Raw genomic sequence first — 18,106 nt, 5'->3', positions numbered from 1 at the left:
ATAAATCAGTGTTGAACTTTGTCGAAAGCTTTCTCTGCATCTATTAAGATGATCATATGGTTTTTATCCTTCAGTTTGTTAATATGATGTATCACATTCATTTGTGTATATTGAAGAATCCTTGCATTCCTGGGGTAAACTCCACTTCATCATGGTGTATGATATTTTTAATGTGCTCTTGGATTCTGTTTGCTATAATCTGTTGAGGATTTTTTCATCTTACGTTCATCAGTGATACTGGCCTCTAGTTTTCTTTCTTTGTGACATCTTTGTCTGGTTTTGGTATCAGGGTGATGGTGGCCTCATAGAATGAGTTTGGGAGTGTTCCTCTGCTATGTTTTGGAAGAGTTTGAGAAAGATAGGTGTTAGCTCTTCTCTAAATGTTTGATAGAATTCACCTGTGAAGCCATCTGGTCCTGGGCTTTTGCTTTTTGGCAGATTTTTAATCACAGTCTCAATTTCAGTGCTTGTGATTGGTCTGTTTATATTTTCTATTTCTTCCTGGTTCAGTCTCGGAAGGTTGTTCTTTTCTAAGAATTTGTGCATTTCATCCAGGTTGTCCATTTTATTGGCATATATAGTTGCTTGTAATAATCGCTCATGATCCTTTGTATTTCTGCAGTGTTAGTTGTTACTTCTCCTTTTTGCTTTCTAATTCTTTTTTTTTTTTTTTTTTTTTTTTTTTTTGCTGTACGCCGGCCTCTCACTGTTGTGGCCTCTCCTGCTGCGGAGCACAGGCTCTGGACACGCAGCCTCAGCGACCATGGCTCACGGGCCCAGCCGCTCCGTGGCATGTGGGATTTTCCTGGACCGGGGCACAAACCTGTGTCCCCTGCGTCGGCAGGCAGACTCTCAACCACTGTGCCACCATGGAAGCCCCTCTAATTCTATTGATTTGAGTCTTCTCCCATTTTTTCTTGATGAGTCTGGCTAATGGTTTATCAATTTTATCTTCTCCAAGAACCAGCTTTTAGTTTTATTGATCTTTGCTATTGTTTCCTTCATTTCTTTTTCATTTATTTTTGATCTGATCTTTATGATTTCTTTCCTTCTGCTAACTTTGGGGTATTTTTGTTCTTCTTTCTCTGATTGCTTTAGGGGTAAGGTTAGGTTGTTTATTTGAGATTTTTCTTGTTTCTTGAGATATGATTGTATTGCTGTAAAGTTCCTCTTAGAACTGCTTTTGCTGCATCCTATACGTTTTGGGTCATCGTGTTTTGTGCTTTTTTTTTTTTAACACCTTTATTGGAGTATAATTGCTTTACAGTGGTGTGTTAGTTTCTGCCCTATAACAAAGTGAATCAACTATACATATACATATATCCCCATATCTCCTCCCTCTACGTCTCCCTCCCACCCTCCCTATCCCTCCCCTCTAGGTAGTCACAAAGCACCGAGCTGATCTCCCTGTGCTATGCAGCTGCTTCCCACTAGCTAGCTATTTTACATTTGGTAGTGTATATATGTTCATGCCATTCTCTCACTTCGTCCCAGCGTACCCTTCCCCCTCCCTGTGTCCTCAAGTCCATTCTCTAGTAGGTCTGCATCTTTATTCCTGTCCTGCCCCTGGGTTCTTCAGAACCTTTTTTTTTTTTTAGATTCCATATATATGTGTTAGCATATGGTACTTGTTTTTCTCTTTCTGAGTCGTCGTGTTTTTATTATCATTTTTTTAGGTATTTTTTGATTTCCTCTTTCTTCAGTGATCTCTTGGTTATTTAGTAATGTATTGTTTAGCCTCCATGTGTTTTTATTTTTTACAGTTTTTTCCTGTAATTGATATCTAGTGTCATAGTGTTGTGATCGGAAAAGATACTTGATACAATTTCAATTTTCTTAAATTTACTGAGGCTTGATTGTGATGCAAGATATGACCTATCCTGGCAAATGTTCCATGAGCACTTGAGAAGAAAGTGTATTCTGTTGTTTTTGGATGGAATGTCCTATAAATATCAGATAAATCCATCTCGTCTAATGTGTCATTTAAAGCTTGTGTTTCCTTATTCATTTTCATTTTGGATGATCTGTCTTTTGGTGAAAGTGGGGTGTTAAAGTCCCATACTATTATTGTGTTACTGTCGATTTCCCCTTTTATGTCTGTTAGCATTTGCCTTATGTATTGAGGTGCTCCTATGCTGGGTGCATAAATACTTAAAATTGTTATATCTTCTTCTTGGATTGGTCCCTTGATCATTATGTAGTGTCCTTCTTTGTCTCTTGTGATAATCTTTATTTTAAAGTCTATTTTGTCTGATATAAGAATTGCTGCTCCAACTTTCTTTTGTTTTTCATTTGCATGGAGTATCTTTTTCCATCCCCTCACTTTCAGTCTGTATGTGTCCCTAGGTCTGACGTGGGTTTCTTGTAGACAGCATATATATGGGTCTTGTTTTTGTATCCATTCAGCCAGTTTGTGTCTTTTGTTGGAGCATTTAATCCATTTACATTTAAGGTAATTATTGATATATATGTTCCTATTACCATTTTCTTAATTGGTTTGGTTTGTTTTTGTAGGTCTTTTCCTTCTCTTGTGTTTCCTGCCTAGAGAAGTTCCTTTAGCATTTGTTGTAAAGCTGGTTTGGTGGTGCTGAATTCTCTTAACTTTTGCTTGTCTGTAAAGGTTTTAATTTCTCTGTCAAATCTGAATGAGATCCTTACTGGCTAGAGTAATCTTGGTTGTAGGTTTTTCCCTTTCATCACTTTAAATATGTCCTGCCACTCCCTTCTGGCTTGCAGAGTTTCTGCTGAAAGATCAGCTGTTAACCTTATGGGGATTCCTTTGTATGTTATTTGTTGCTTTTAATATTTTTGCTGGTTTTAATGTTTTTCTTTGTATTTAATTTTTGTTAAATTAAATAACTTTGTTTTTAGTTTTTGATTAAGATGTGTCTTGGCATGTTTCTCCTTGGATTTATCCCATATGGGACTCTCTGTGCTTCTTGGACTTGATTGACTATTTCCTTTCCCCTATTAGGGAAGTTTTCAACTATAATCTCTTCAAATATTTTCTCAGTCCCTTTCTTTTTCTCTTCTTCTTCTGGGACCCCTGTAATTCAAATGTTGGTACATTTAATGTCCCAGAGGTCTCAGAGACGGTCCTCAATTCTTTTTTCTTTATTCTGCTCTGTGGTAGTTATTTCCACTGTTTTATCTTCCAGGTCACTTACCTGTTTTTCTGCCTCAGTTATTCTGCTATTGATGCCTTCTGGAGAATTTTAAATTGCATTTATTGTGTTGGTCATCATTGTTTGTTTGCTTTTTAGTTCTCCTAGGTCCTTGTTAAACGTTTCTTGTATTTTCTCCATTCTATTTCCAAGATTTTGGATCATCTTTACTATCATTACTCTGAATTCTTTTTCAGGTAGACTGCCTATTTCCTCTTCATTTGTTTGGTCTGGTGGGTTTTTACCTTGCTCCTTGATCTGCATATTTCTCTGTCTTCTCATTTTTTTAAACTTACTGTGTTTGGGGTCTCCTTTTCGCAGGCTGCAAGTTTGTAGTTCCCGTTGTTTTTGGTGTCTGCCCCCAGTGAGTGAGGTTTGGTCAGTGGCTTGTGTAGGCTTCCTGGTAGTGGGGACTGGTGCCTGTGTTCTGGTGGGTAGTGGGGACTGGTGCCTGTGTTCTGGTAGGCTTCCTGGTGAAGGGGACTGGTGCCTGTGTTCTGGTGGGTGGGGCTGGATCTTGTCTTTCTGGTGGGCAGGGCTGTGTCTGGTGGTGCGTTTTGGGGTGTCTGTGACCCTAGTATGATTTTAGGCAGCCTCTCTGCTAATGGGTGGGGTTGTGTTCCTCTCTTGCTAGTTGTTTGGTATGGGGCGTCCAGCACTGGAGCTTGCTGGCCGTTGGGTGGAGCTGGGTCTTAGTGTTGAGCTGGAGATCTCTGTGAGAGCTCTCACCAATTGATATTACATGGGGCCGGGAGGTCTCTGGTGGTCCAATGTCCTGGACTTAGCTCTCCCACCTCGGTGGCTCAGGCTTGGCACCCGGCTGGAGCACCAAGACCCTGTCAGCCACACGGCTCAGAAGAAAAGGAAGAAGAAAAAAGGAAGAAAAAAAAATAAATTAATACAATAATAAAATGAAAAAATAATTAATAAAAATAAAAGAAGAGAGCAACCAAACTAATAAATCCACCAATGATAACAAGCACTAAAAACTAAAATAAATATAAAAATCAGAAACAGGGCTTCCCTGGTGGCGCAGTGGTTAAGAGTCCGCCCGCCGATGCAGGGGACACGGGTTCGTGCCCCGGTCCGGGAAGATCCCACATGCCATGGAGCGGCTGGGCCCGTGAGCCATGGCCGCTGAGCCTGCGCACCCGGAGCCTGTGCTCCGCAACGGGAGAGGCCACAACAGTGAGAGGCCCGTGCACCGCAAAAAAAAAAAAAAAAAAAAAAAAAATCAGAAACAAATCAGTTGCAAACAGCAATCCCCAAGTCTACTGTTGCTCCCAAAGTCCGCTCCCTCGATTTTGGGAACATTCGTTGTCTAGTCAGGTATTCCACAGAGGCATGGTTCATCAAGTTGATTGTGGGGATTTAATATGCTGCTCCTTGGGCTGCATAGAGAGATTTCCCTTTCTCTTCTTTGTTCACACAGCTGCTGGGGTTCAGCTTTGGTTTTGGCCCACCTCTCTGTGTAGGTCACGCTCAGGCATCTGTTCCCGGCCAGACAGGAGGGGGTTAAAGTAGCAGCTGATTAGGGCACTCTTGCTCACTCAGGTCGGGGGGAGGGAGGGGTACAGTAGTCATAACTGGAATGCAGGGTGAGCCTCCAGCGGCAGAGACCGGCGTGACATTGCAACAGCCTGAGGTGCGCCGTCTGTTCTCCCAGGGAAGTTGTCCCTGTATCTCGGGACCCTGGCAGTGGCGGGCTGCACAGGCTCCTGGGGGTGTGTGGATAGTGACCTGTGCTCGCACACGGGATTCTTGGTGGCTGCAACAGCAGCCTTAGTGTTTCATGCCTGTCTGTGGGGTCTGAGCTGATAGCCGCGGCTCATGCCCGTCTCTGGAGCTTGCTTAGGCGGTGCTCTGCCTTTCTGTGGGCACACTGGGGAGGAATGCTCTCTCCTCGTGCACGCTGAAAGGATGGTCTCTTGCCTCTTCAGCAGGTCCAGACTTTTTCCCGAACTCCCTCCCGGCTAGCTGTGGCGCACTAGCCCCCTTCAGGCTGTGTTCACGCAGCCAACCCAACCAAGTCCTCTCCCTGGGGTCTGACCTCTGAAGCCCCGAGCCTCAGCTCCCAGCCCCCGCCCGCCCCTGCGGGTGAGCAGACAAGCCTCTCAGGCTGGTGAGTGCTGGTCGGCACCGATCCTCTGTGCGGGAATCTCTCCGCTTTGCCCTCCGCACCCCGGTGACTGCGCTTTCCTCCGTGGCTCCAAAGCTTCCCTCCGCCTACCCCCATCTCCTCCAGTGAAGGGGCTTCCTAGTGTGTGGAAACTTTTCCTCCTTCCCAGCTCCCTCCCAGAGGTGCACGTTCTTTTGTCCCTATTCTTTTGTCTTCGTTTTTTCTTTTTCCTTTTGCCCTACCCAGGTATGTGGGGAGTTTCCTGCCTTTTGGGGGGTCTGAGGTCTTCTGCCAGCGTTCAGTAGGTGTTCTGTAGGAGTTGTTCCACGTGTAGATGTATTTCTGATGTATTTGTTGGGAGGAAAGTGATCTCCATGTCTTACTCATCTGCCATCTTGAAGGTCCCCCCCCCAAATTAATCATTTTAAAGTGTACAATTCACTGACATTTAGTACATTCACAATATTGTGAAATAATCACCTCTATCTAGTTCCAAAACACTTTCATCATTCTAAAATAAAATCCTATACCCATTAAGTAGTAACTCTCCATTCCTCCCTCCTCCCAGCCTCTGGCAACCATCATTCTGCTTTCTGCTTCTATGGCTTTACCTATCCTGGATTATTTCATATGAATGGAATCACGCGATATATGTGATATTTTGTGTCTGACTTTTTCACTTATTGTAATGTTTTTGAAGGTTCGCCCACATTGTAGCATGTATCAGTACTTACTCCTTTCTCTTTTTTGAATTGTGGTAAAACATACATAATATAAAATTTGCCATTTTAACCATTATTTAGTGTATAGTTTAGTGGCATTAATTACATTCACAATATTGTGCAGCCATCACCACTATTTCTAAAACTGTTTCAACACTAAACAGAAACTCTACCTATTAAGTAATAAGTCCCCATTCCCCACTCCTCCCAGCGGTTGGTAACCTCTAATCTAATTTTTACCTCTATGAATTTACCTATTCTAGATATATCCTGTAAGTGGAATCATACAATATTTGTCCTCTTGTGTCTGGCTTATTTCACTTAGCCTAACATTTTCCAGGTTCATCCGTGTTATAGCACGTATCAGAATAAATCCTTCTTATGGTCGAATAATATTCTGCTGTATGGATATACCACATTTTGTTCATCTGTTGATGGACACTTGCGTTGTTTTCACCGTTTGGCTCTTGTAATAATGCTGCAATGAACACTGCATACAGGTGTTGTTTGAGTCCTTGTTTTCAGCTGGTTTGGGTCTGTATCTAGGAGTGGAGTGGTTTGCTGACCTCTGGTCTAGATTATGTATAATGATAAACTAAATTCCAGAGTGGTTAAGCCTCAGTCTTGATAATGCATAGTTTTATCAGATTTCTAAATTTTTGCCAATTTGGTCTGTGTGTAATGGTGTTTCATTGTGATTTTAATTTGTATTTCCTGATTTCTAATGGGGGTGAACATATTTCCACATGTGTATAAGCCATTGAATTTCCTGTTTTGTACTATGCCATTAATTTTCCTATTGATGGTTTGCCTTCCTAAATTAATATTAATGAATTGATGTCTCCAAATAATGTTTACTTTGTATTTCTGCAGAACAAATAGTGGAGAAAGATGAAGGTCCGTATTACACTCATCTGGGATCTGGCCCCACGGTAGCCTCCATCCGGGAACTCATGGAGGAGCGGTGAGTGATGCACAGATGTCCAAGGAGAAGTGGGCAAGTTGTTAACAGAATATGGCTTTTAAGCACCTCTCGTTTTCATTGCCTTATACTAGACAGCCTACAGAAAGGAATCCCTGATACACAGACTGAAAAGTTGAATGTGGGATTTTCACCCCCAGGGCCCAGGGTTTCTTTTTTCTATAGGTCTGCCCTTTACAGATCCCCATAACCCCCTTTTATCTCACTCTTTCTTGAAACAGTTTTTATTAAAGAAATGGGGTTAAATAGTTGTATGTCCTGTAGAGTTTCTCATGGTCTGAAGTTTGCTGCTACCTTTCCTGTGGTATTGTTTAACAGGTTCTTCTGCCCTGTGTCGTGTAAATTGGTTAGATCTAAAGGCTTGATCAGAATCAGATTGTTTCTTTCTTTCAAAATTACTTCCTAGGTGGTGTTTTGTACCACCAAGAGGAGAAATGTATGCCTCGTCTTTGGCCAGTGGGCACCTATTCACATTGTCTCCTGAGTCCTTTTGACATGATCCTAGTTCTTGATTTCTCGTATTTTTATTGGGGGAAGAAATATTTAGAAAACAGACTCTGGGTGCTGGGGGTGCTCATTTTTCTAGGCCATTTCAGTAGAAAGAGCCAAGAGGTATGTGTAGGTTTTTTAGTTTTGCTACTGTTTAGTGATTAAATACATACACTGAGTTTATATACACTTCCAATTCGAACTCAAGACTATAGGGCTTTTACTTGACAGCTCTGTTTTGCTTTTTTAAGCAGTTTTGTACCGATAGAAACTTTAAAATCTATGTACGTGTCCACAGTAGCTATTAAATACTGTGAGTTCCAGTGTGTAGAGAGGTAAAAATAGCTTGGTGATTGAGAGCACATGGACACTGGAGCTAGACTAAGGTCCAGTCCTGGCCCTTCCACTTACTGATGAGTTCTTTGGTAAGTTGCTTTTCTTCTCTGTGACTCGGTTTTCTTATCTGCAAAATGGAGAAAATAAAAGTACATACACTGGAGGAGAGTTATGAGGATAAACTGAATTGATGTCTGGAAAGCACATAGTGCTTACTAGTAAATATTACATACAGGGTGTCTACATCATATCTGCATTTACTGACTGCATTTTTATAACAAACATTAGTATTTTAATAGCAAAGGCGTAAATTATGTAAGACATAAACATGTTTGCTCATACATATACGTAGACATACAGATGTGTGGAAGGCTGGGGGCTGAGAATTATAGCTTAGAATTTCTACAAATTTGGGGACCAGATTTTGTCTGACCAGGGTAACTAATACTGTCATTAATATAGCAGGGAACATGATTTTGAACTAAATAACTGTAGTGATATCCCTGAATGAATAAAAGGTAAGATGGATGGAGCACAGTGATCTGCTGTAAACACTTATTGTGTACCATCTGGAAACATTTATGTTCATAGAAGCCCATCAGAAAAGCATTTGATCCAGGACCCAATCTGTAAATTCAAGACTGATTGAAAGAGCACCTCTGAGTCCATAAGAATCATCAAAAAGTCTACAAATAACAAATGTTGGCAAGGATGTAGAGAAAAGGGAACCCTAGTACATTGTTGGTGAGAATGAAACATTTACAACAGTGTGTGGGTTATTCACGCACGCCTGCATGTGCCCACATGTGTATGTGTTACAGCTTCGAGGTTGGAGCGGGCATTATTTTGGCCAGCGAGTTTTTTTTTTTTTTTTAACATCTGTATTGGAGTATAATTGCTTTACAGTGGTGTGTTACTTTCTGCTTTATAACAAAGTGAATCAGCTATACATATACATATATCCCCATGTCTCTTCCCTCTTGCGTCTCCCTCCCTCTCCCTCTTCCCTCTCCCACCCCTCTAGGTGGTCACAAAGCACCGAGCTGATCTCCCTGTGCTATGCGGCTACTTCCCACTAGCTATCTATTTTACGTTTGGTAGTGTATATATGTCCATGCCACTCTCTCACTTTGTCACAGCTTACCCTTCCCCCTCCCTGTGTCCTCAAGTCCATTCTCTAGTAGGTCTGTGTCTATTCCCGTCTTGCCCCTAGGTTCTTCATTACCTTTTTTTTTTTTTTTTTAGATTCCATATATGTGTTAGCATACGGTATTTGTTTTTCTCTTTCTGACTTACTTCACTCTGTATGACAGACTCTAGGTCCATCCACCTCACTACAAGTGACTCAATTTTGTTTCTTTTTATGGCTGAGTAATATTCCATTGTATATATGTACCACATCTTCTCTATCCATTCATCTGTGGATGGACACTTAGGTTGCTTCCATGTCCTGGCTATTGTAAATAGAGCTGCAATGAACATTGTGGTACATGACTCTTTGAATTATGGGTTTCTCAGGGTGTATGCCCAGTAGTGGGATTGCTGGGTCGTATGGTCATTCTATTTGTAGTTTTTTAAGGAACCTCCGTACTGTTCTCCATAGTGGCTGTATCAATTTACGTTCCCACCAGCAGTGCAAGAGGGTTCCCTTTTCTCCACAGCCTCTCCAGCATTTATTGTTTCTAGGTTTTTTGATGATGGCCATTCTGACTAGTGTGAGATGATACCTCATTGTAGTTTTGGTTTGCACTTCTCTAATGATTAATGATGTTGAGCATTCTTTTTGGCCAGCGATTTTTGTGAGGAATCTTGACACTATTGTTTACAGGTTGAGGGCTGCAGGGGAGTCAAATGTACAGGTTTGATCTGGGATAGTTTTTATGTGTGTTTGTTTTTTGGTAGCAATTTTGCAAGATTTCTAGACAGCTCTCTCAATAACTTTTAGTTATAGAAGAGTATGTTTTGAAATAAGGATTAAGAGATAATGATAAAGTTGAGATTTGTCCTTTTTTTTTTTTTTTGTCATTGCTTTAAAAATAACAGCCAAGTGTAGATTCTCCAGAAACTGATCCAAGGGAGGAATTCCTCTCAAGACCAGGAATACTTGTGTTTTTCCTCAGCAACTGGTTTATTTTTATCTTAAGGGCCTTGTAAATCATGGAACAGATTGTGTTTCCATCTTTATGTTGGCTGCTTGTAAGCTTAGAGCCAGATTTGTGTATCCTCATTAGGAGGAACGTAATTTCTCATCTTTGGCCCGTGGGAGCCTATTCAGGTTCACTCCTGAGTCCTTTTGACATGACCCTAAGGAGTCTTCATTAGCTTCCTTGATTTCTCATGTGATGAAATGTTCTAGGCTCATCTCTTAAAAATATGCACAAGATCCCACCATCTGCATTTTGCATAACAACATCATGTCTATCTGTTTCCCCCTTTACTCTGATTTCATCACCTGTTATTTTTATCACATAGACATCTTTTTAAGCTCCTTCTGGAACAGGAGGGGAATGAATGATTGCTGAAAATCACCTGGAGGGGGGTCTAGTTTGTGAATGATCCAGGCTGTCTCTTTCTCTAGACTTCCCGCCCAACCCTTACTCTGCAGGACCACTCCACTGCCAGGAGTTGGCCAAGGCAAAGAGGGAAGAAAACTGAAATCCAGGGGATGTTGGTGCTTTTAGTTTATCTGGGAAAGACTGTGAAAGGAGGAGGTTGAAAGCAAGTCCTAAAATATTATCAGATTTGTTAATGGGTTCCATACCTCCTGGGTACCCAGGTCCTTGTTGTCATAGATAATTGGAGTCAGGTGTTCAAACCCATATCTGAGAATGGCCTGCTGCACAGGGCCACGTGTCCTCTAACTGGAAAGGGGATTCTCTGCAGCCTAGGAGTTCATTAAATGTTCATGCTAGGAATGAAAGCACCAACACCGTGCCAGCAAATCCTCTGAGTGTGGGGGGAACTGGTCTTATTAATGTGTGATAAAGGTAACCCTGAAGAATCACAACTTTAGATCAGCGGTTATCAAGCTTGAGCATGCTTCAGGTCTCTGGAGGACTTGTGAAAGCGCAGATCGCTGGGCCCCACCCCAGGGCTTCTGACCCAGCAGGTCTGGGATGGAACCCGAGAGTCTGCATTCCTCCCAAGTTCCCAGGGGATGCTGGTCCCAGCACCACCTTTGAGAATCACTGGCTAAGACGATGAAGTTACCCTTTAGAATAAGGTTTCAGCCTACCCTTCCAGACTTAGTGTAGGGTCTAGGAGTTCACCTGTATCCTAGCCTCTTAATGATAGGCCGGAAAGTAAGACATTTAAGAAAAAAGAACTAAATCCAGAGTTGGTTGGTTGTCTTTAAACACATAGATGGTTCTGGTTAAAAAAAAAAAAAAAAAAAAAAATTCTAACTGATCAGACAGTGCTTGGCCCTTTTATTTGCTCTCAAATATGAAGTTCACTACAGGAAGCATTTCTCACAAGGATGAGACGGTGGGAAAGGTCTTGGTCAGAAAGCCCTGGTCTGTGTCCTCAGCTCACCCTCCTGTGGGGAACACGATATCCTGTCCGTTCCAGTGCGAACAGTATGGTCACCTCAGGTTGTTCTTCCCACAGCGACCCCAGGACACACTGAGTGTCCAGGCTCTGCGCTCCTGATAGATGCTTGTGGAGCTGAAAGTTTTCCAGGAACCAAACAAAAGCAGCACTATCTGGTCTTTTCCTCTTGAGCCAGACCACGCTATATAAACTCCCCAGAGTCCTGTCTCCAAACACATTCTATAAGGGACTAATGTAGCCTTAGAATTTTAATGTGGCACTTATCAGCTTTTCACCTCATTCCTGAGGTCTTGAGTGAAATAGAGAACATTGAACTCAGAGAAACCTTAGATCAGCACTTTTTTTTTTTTTTTTTTTTTTTTTTTTCGGTACAAGGGCCTCTCACTGTTGTGGCCTCTCCCGTTGCAGAGCACAGGCTCCGGACGCGCGGGCTCAGCGGCCATGGCTCACGGGCCCAGCCACTCCGCAGCATGTGGGATCCTCCCGGACCGGGGCACGAACCCGTGTCCCCTGCATCGGCAGGCGGACTCTCAACCACTGTGCCACCAGGGAAGCCCAGAAGCATTTTTTTAAATATTTGTTTTCTTTTCCAATTACAAAAATAAAACATGTCTATAAAAGTCTGTTTTTTAAAAGTCTAGAGTGAATAAAGCTCTCTAATAATTATCCTTCTTAGAAGAAAAAAAATTTTTTTAAAGTTTGACGCATACGCTACTATTTTTTCTAAGCATTTGTGAAGAGACACATATGTATATAGAGAAATTTTGAACAAAATGGGGTCAAGCATACTATCCCCATGTTTGTAGCTATTACCCCCCACCCCACTTAATTTCTTTCGTGTCAGTACATACAGTTCTGTAGAATCCTTTTTGACAACTACATGGTTTTCCATTGCATGGACATTTGTTTTATTATGTTTTATTTAGCCAGTCCTATACTGGATATTTAAGTTCTTTCTAAATTTTCTCTTGTAGATGCAACAATGAATATCTTTTTCCTAAATCTTGGTGTATTTGTACAGTTATGTCTGAGGTAGAGATTCCTAGAAGTAGAGTGGATGAGATAAAGAATTATGTGTAACTATATATGTATTTATATAAAGAATATGTAAAACAGAATATGTAGTAGCTATGATAACATTATCCTCTATTAAATAGTATATTAAAATATGCTGTGACCAAATTGGATTTATTACAGAAATATAAGGATTGTTTGCTTTAGACAGTCTGTTAAAATAGCATACCTTGTTAATTGACCAAAGGAAAAAAACCATTCAATCATCTGTTTCCTTAGTTGCTAAAAATGTATTTGATAAAATTGATCGATTCTTGATTAAAAATCCTTAGAACAAGGACTTCCCTGGTGGTGCAGTGGTTAAGAATCCGCCTGCCATTGCAGGGGACATGGGTTCTAGCCCTGGTCCGGGAAGATCCCACATGCCGCGGAGTAACTAAGCCCGTGCACAACTACTGAGCCACGTGCCACAACTACTGAAGCCCGCGTGCCTAGAGCCCGTGCTCTGCAAGAAGAGAAGCCACCGCAACGAGAAGCCGGCACACCGCAACAAAGAGTAGCCCCCGCTCACCGCAACTAGACAAAGCCCGCGCGCAGCAACGAAGACCCAATGCAGCAAAAAAAACGAAAAGAAAAGAAAAAAATCCTTAGAACAGGAAACCCTTAGTAGAGCCCTTCAAAGTAAGGGAGTCTCTATCTCTGTCCCAAAGTCAGCGAGCTTCATGCCCAGGGATGAGTAGTTAGAAACATTTCCAGTAAAGTCAAGAAATAAGCAAAGATGCCTGCTAGTGCTTTGGAAGGGGCTGGCCAGTACAGACACAAAAGAGATGGAAATAGAGGCATGGAAAGTGGAAAGGAGGAGGTGGCAAATAACCAGTACTTGTAGACGATAATATTATTGTACTTGAAACTAAAAAGCTATTAAAAATAAGACAATTCAGCAAGATGGATGTTTACAGTATTAAGAATAATTAATATTTACTGGGCTCTTCCCTCATGCCAGGAACTTCAGAGTACTTTAAGGCACTCCCTGTGGATTATCTCATTTGATCTTTTCCCAAGCCTAGGAGACAGGAACCATTTTTATATCCATTTTACAGATGAGGAAACTGAGGCTTAGAGAAGTTCAGTCATTTGGCCATGGTCCTGTAACAAGGAAGTGCTGCGCTGGCACTCAAGCCCCAGCTCTCTGACCTCCAAGGCTGCACTTTAACCACCACTGCCCCCAGGTAGCTGTGTGGTCTTGGGCAGGTCAGTTCAGCTCTGGGGGCCACAGTTTCATCACCTCTGAATGTGGTGAATCCCTGAGTGTGTGCACACATGTATGGGCCAGGGCAGGGGTGTATGCAGGAACCAGACGTGTTTACTGTCCAAGGGAATCTCAGAGCCAGTTTGTACTGGGTAGGGTCACTTCCCCCTGGCCTCAGCTATCTTGCCCTCATCTGTTCAAATGTCAGTTGGGGATTGTTGAAAGAGAATAATAAGGGTTTCCCCATTTGTTTTGTCTGTTGCATTTTACTGAATTTATAAATAACTAACTCTGCTAACAGGGCTGGATACAAATGCCTGTGTTGAGCCTTGGGTTTGAGTGCTCAGAGGTAATAATCAGAGACCTTCTGCCCTGGGACAGAGCGGAGCCGGGTGGACCAGAGGCCCTGGGAGTCTGTAAGTGGAGCTGTGTCCGCAGAGGCTTTCACACGGAATAAACATTTAAATCTTTCTCTTCCTTCTCTATTGCCCCACAGTAACTAGAAACCCTAGCTGAAACACACTGAGGCTTGCCTTCTTACCAAGACTTGCTCTCCTTTGGGCTTCAGCTGTGCTAATGGTGCCTTCTGTCTCCCTCTCCAGGTACGGAGAGAAGGGGAAAGCCATCCGTATCGAGAAGGTCATCTACACGGGGAAGGAAGGGAAGAGCTCACGTGGCTGTCCCATCGCAAAGTGGGTACGTATCAAAGCTCCACAGCCCAAGCTGGGCCGGGGAGTGGAGGGCAGGCGTGTGCACTGTCCAGGGAGCTGTGAGCCAGCATCTGGTGCTGGTTAGGGTCATCTTCCCCCAGCCTCAGCTGTTAGTCCTCACTTTGTTTAAATGCCAGCCTCTGATGTCCAAGGCTGGCCTTGGAACTGCTCTGGTCATTACGCTCAGCTCGTACTGCCCCTGTGGTTCAGGGCTGCAGAGGGAGGGAGGAGAAGCGGAAGCTGGAGATGTCATCTTGCTCAAGGCTGAGCCCCACCACGGTCCCTGTGACTCCTCTGCCCGCTTTGTGTGCCCTGGAGCTGCAGGTGTTCCTGTCTCCTGTCCACAAGAACTAAGCCTCTGGGCGGGGGCAGGGACAGCGTTGCTTCTGTTTTACTTCTGAGCCACTGTTTGCTATAAGGCAGCCTGTGTGTCTTGGCAGAGGGGAGGTCAATGACTCAGACCCCAGTTTCACCCAAAGTTTTCTGACCTTGCCCTTCCAGTCCTCATAGAGCCCTGTGGAACCAGTGCCCAGAGCAGCAGCAAGGTTATCAGGTAGCTGTTTGCTCAGTGCTTGGTAGGGAGAATACGCATGGAACATAGAAGGCTCCATCCCTGTGTTCAAGCTGCTTATGATGTAGAGACACAGGAAGTAAGATCATGGAGACTTGAATAATCGAGCTTTAACACTGAGAGGCAGACTTGGTGCTGTAGAGTTCAGGGGCAAAAGGGACATGACTGGCAGGAGGAGTGTTCAGGCAGTTTCCCAGAGAAGGTGGATATGCGTGGGGCCATACTAAATGGGCCAGGAGAAGGTAGCAGCATTCCTGGTGAGGAGAATCATGTTGACAAAGGCAAAAAGGCTGGGTGAACATACACACGGCTCACTTTGGGTGAGGGATGGTGGTAAGATGACCTTTGTCATCCTCTGTCCGTCTGCACACATGCCTGTTTTTATCTGGTCTGTACCACATGCCTTTGCACCTTTATGTTTAACGAAAATAAAAGGTGTCTGAACCTGAACTACCACATATCCGTTTGTAGCCGTTTTCAGACAGTGAAGAATTATCTGGAAAAATTTGGAATACTTAAAGAGTATTCACAGGTATGTAGAAGCATGTTGTCCCCACCCTTGTGAAAGACGGTCATTACAGTGGGAGGTTGACTATGTCTGCGGCTGAGCAGGGTGGGGTGTTACCCCCCAGAGAACCTGTCAGAGAAATGGCATTGTCCCTCTCTCCTGCTAATTCAGGCAGTTGTTGAGGAATTCCAAAGTCTTGGGCAAGAAACTGAAGATCCTTGGGGCGCAGGTAGAGAGAGGGACTTCTCGGCTTCAGAAACAGCACCTTAAAGAAAGAAAACACCTGGCTATGTGGATGGTGTTGAGGATGAGAACATGCATTTCCAGTCCCCGGACACCCATGGTCAAGCTTTAGCTCTTGACCAGCACTTGTATGTCTCTGCTGAGGGCTGAGGAGGAAGTTGCCCAGGTAAAGCGTGAGATCAGTTTCTGGGGCTGTGAGAGGAAAGCAGAATGATGGGGGAGGAACTTGGTCCTCAGAACTTTGGTCCTCCAGAGTCTGTGGACAAATGCCCAGAGCGGGACACATGTAGCACAGTGCTTTGTCCAAAGGTTGGAATAACTTGTGGGTATCACCAAGTCTGGTGGGGGATGCCAGCTTTGAAAGAAAAGCTTAGATAGAAGGGAATACATAGTGACAGAGAGGTGAGGAAATTCTGTATCTGATGAGTGAAGATAAAAGGAGAGAGGAAAGAAAATTTTTTTATGAGAAGAGTGGTAGATCATAGAACTGTTACAGTGGCAAGAAAAAGGCTGTGCTGAGTTGTGGGGTTTTTTTTTTCCTCTTTTATAACCATCTCTCATAGTGTGGTGGACTTCTCTTATTTTTTGCCTACACAGCCACCAAATACCCTATGTATTTTGGTTGTAGAGCTCATCTAGAGTTCCACCTCCTTGGAAGTTAGAGGAGAGGCAGGTGTTCCCTTTCCCTGCCCCCCACCCCTGGGGAAGTGACCCACAAATGCTAAGAAGGACAGATTATCCTTGGTGGCGGCATGGCATCAAGAGCGCAGGAAGTGGTCCCTGGCCACGGGGGACTGGGAGCATCCAGCTGCCTGTGGTGGACAGTGCCTTCTGTGGCTCTCCCCACTTCCCCTGTCCCATGTCTAGAGCCTGGGTCTTCTTTCCAACTGGGGTTCATGTCTGTGTTTGCAGCCTGAACCCCCAACCAATACCTTCATTACAAGCAGTGTACCGGACACGCTCTAGACTTAACCGGCTAGGATCTTGGGGGACAAAGCTGAGGTGCCTCATGGATGTCCAGCAAATGTGTGTTGAGAGAATGATCTAAGAAGGCAATGGGGACTACCCAGAGAGCCTGCTGGTAGTCTCTGATTTTAAGGTGGCCTGTACAAAGTACGGAAGTCACCAAGCATGGGAGTAAGGGGGTGACCCACGGAGCATTCCAAAGGCTCAGAATAAACAGAGGCAGCCAGAAGCAAACACTGCACATGGGAAAAATGGGCTTTCGGTAGAAGAATCATAGAGATACTGCTTCGCCAGCCTGTAAAGGTAACAGGTCAGAAGGCGGATATTTGAAGACCCTTCAGGGGCATGGTAGAATAGACTTGCTGGGGAACCCCAGTAGTTGGAACTAAGTACCGAGGGTGAGAGTTATGGGGGAATAGACTTGGGTTTCTGCCTGGTGCTGTTCTAGGTTCAGCGCTCAGGGAATTCCTGCCCAGAGTCTAGGTGATCTGTTTACAGTCCTGTGATGGCGTGTGAACAGTCTGCGTTGCCGTGCTCGAGTGTTGGTTTGTTCACACCTTACGTTGGCCTTTGACTTTCGCACTTTGTGTATTTCACCCTGCTGGGTTCCTTCCTAGAGTGTGGATAGGGAGCTCCGCTTTGTTATAGCTTTTTTGAGTGTACCCAGAGACCTGTGAGGGTGCCACAGGGCTGTCTGCTCATGCCTAGGCACCTTTATGTGTTTGTCACTTGGGAAACCCAAAGGGCGTGACCTCAATCTCAACTTTGACAGGTCGGGTGTCTCTGTGTGCTCTGAACGTGTGTTGCACATGAGTGCAATTAGTCGATGCACTGCCCAGGCAGTGAGCAGAGGTGGACAGTAGTGTCTCAGAAACCCTAGTACCTACGATGTGTGCAGATGCCCATGAAATGCCCGGCTCAGTCTGCAGTAGGCCAGTCACACAGGGATATGATTAATGGCATGTTCATGTATTTACTGAGCCACAAAAACAATTTTATAAATAATGATGTAATCAGTGCTTCCACAAAGGGTGAGGGTGGGGGACACCATTATTGCTGTGGCTCAAAACAGGAACTCTTGGCCCAGTTATATGTTTTGTGTAGCATACAAGGTGTCCTTTAAATTTTTGAAGCAAATTCTGATACGTGCTGCATCATGGATGAAACTTAAGGACATTATGCTAAGTGAAATAAAGCCAGTTATTAAAGGACAAATGCTGTATGATTCCACTTCTGTGAGGTACCCAGAGTAGTCAGGTTAATAGAGTCAGAAAGCAGGATGGTTGTTACCATGGGCTGTGGGCAGGGGAGAATGGAGAGTTAGGGTTAAATGGGTGTAGAGTTTCTGTTTGGGAAAATAAAAAGTTCTGGAGATGGAAAACGTTCTGGTGATACTTTGCACAACAGCGTGAATATACTTAATGCTACTGAGCTGTACACTTAAAATGCTAAATTCTAAGTTACATATATTTTACTACAAT

At 43.6% G+C, this 18,106-nt stretch overlaps 1 protein-coding gene across 3 annotated transcripts in view; it reads left to right on the top strand.

Annotated features, from left to right (window-relative positions):
* The window catches only part of TET3 (tet methylcytosine dioxygenase 3), a 112,336-nt gene that overhangs the window by 73,321 nt on the left and 20,909 nt on the right, over nucleotides 1-18,106 (top strand). For all 3 annotated transcript variants that reach the window (XM_030877605.2, XM_030877608.2, XM_030877610.2), the window contains 2 exons: nucleotides 6,879-6,969; nucleotides 14,230-14,323. In XM_030877605.2, the coding sequence (XP_030733465.1) occupies nucleotides 6,879-6,969; nucleotides 14,230-14,323 (185 nt within the window). The remainder of the gene's footprint in view (nucleotides 1-6,878; nucleotides 6,970-14,229; nucleotides 14,324-18,106) is intronic.

The sequence above is a fragment of the Globicephala melas genome, chromosome 12 (assembly GCF_963455315.2).
Source record: "Globicephala melas chromosome 12, mGloMel1.2, whole genome shotgun sequence".
Lineage (NCBI taxonomy): Eukaryota > Metazoa > Chordata > Mammalia > Artiodactyla > Delphinidae > Globicephala > Globicephala melas.
Note: the sequence above shows the minus strand (reverse complement) of the source record. Positions and strands in the feature narration are given on the sequence as shown.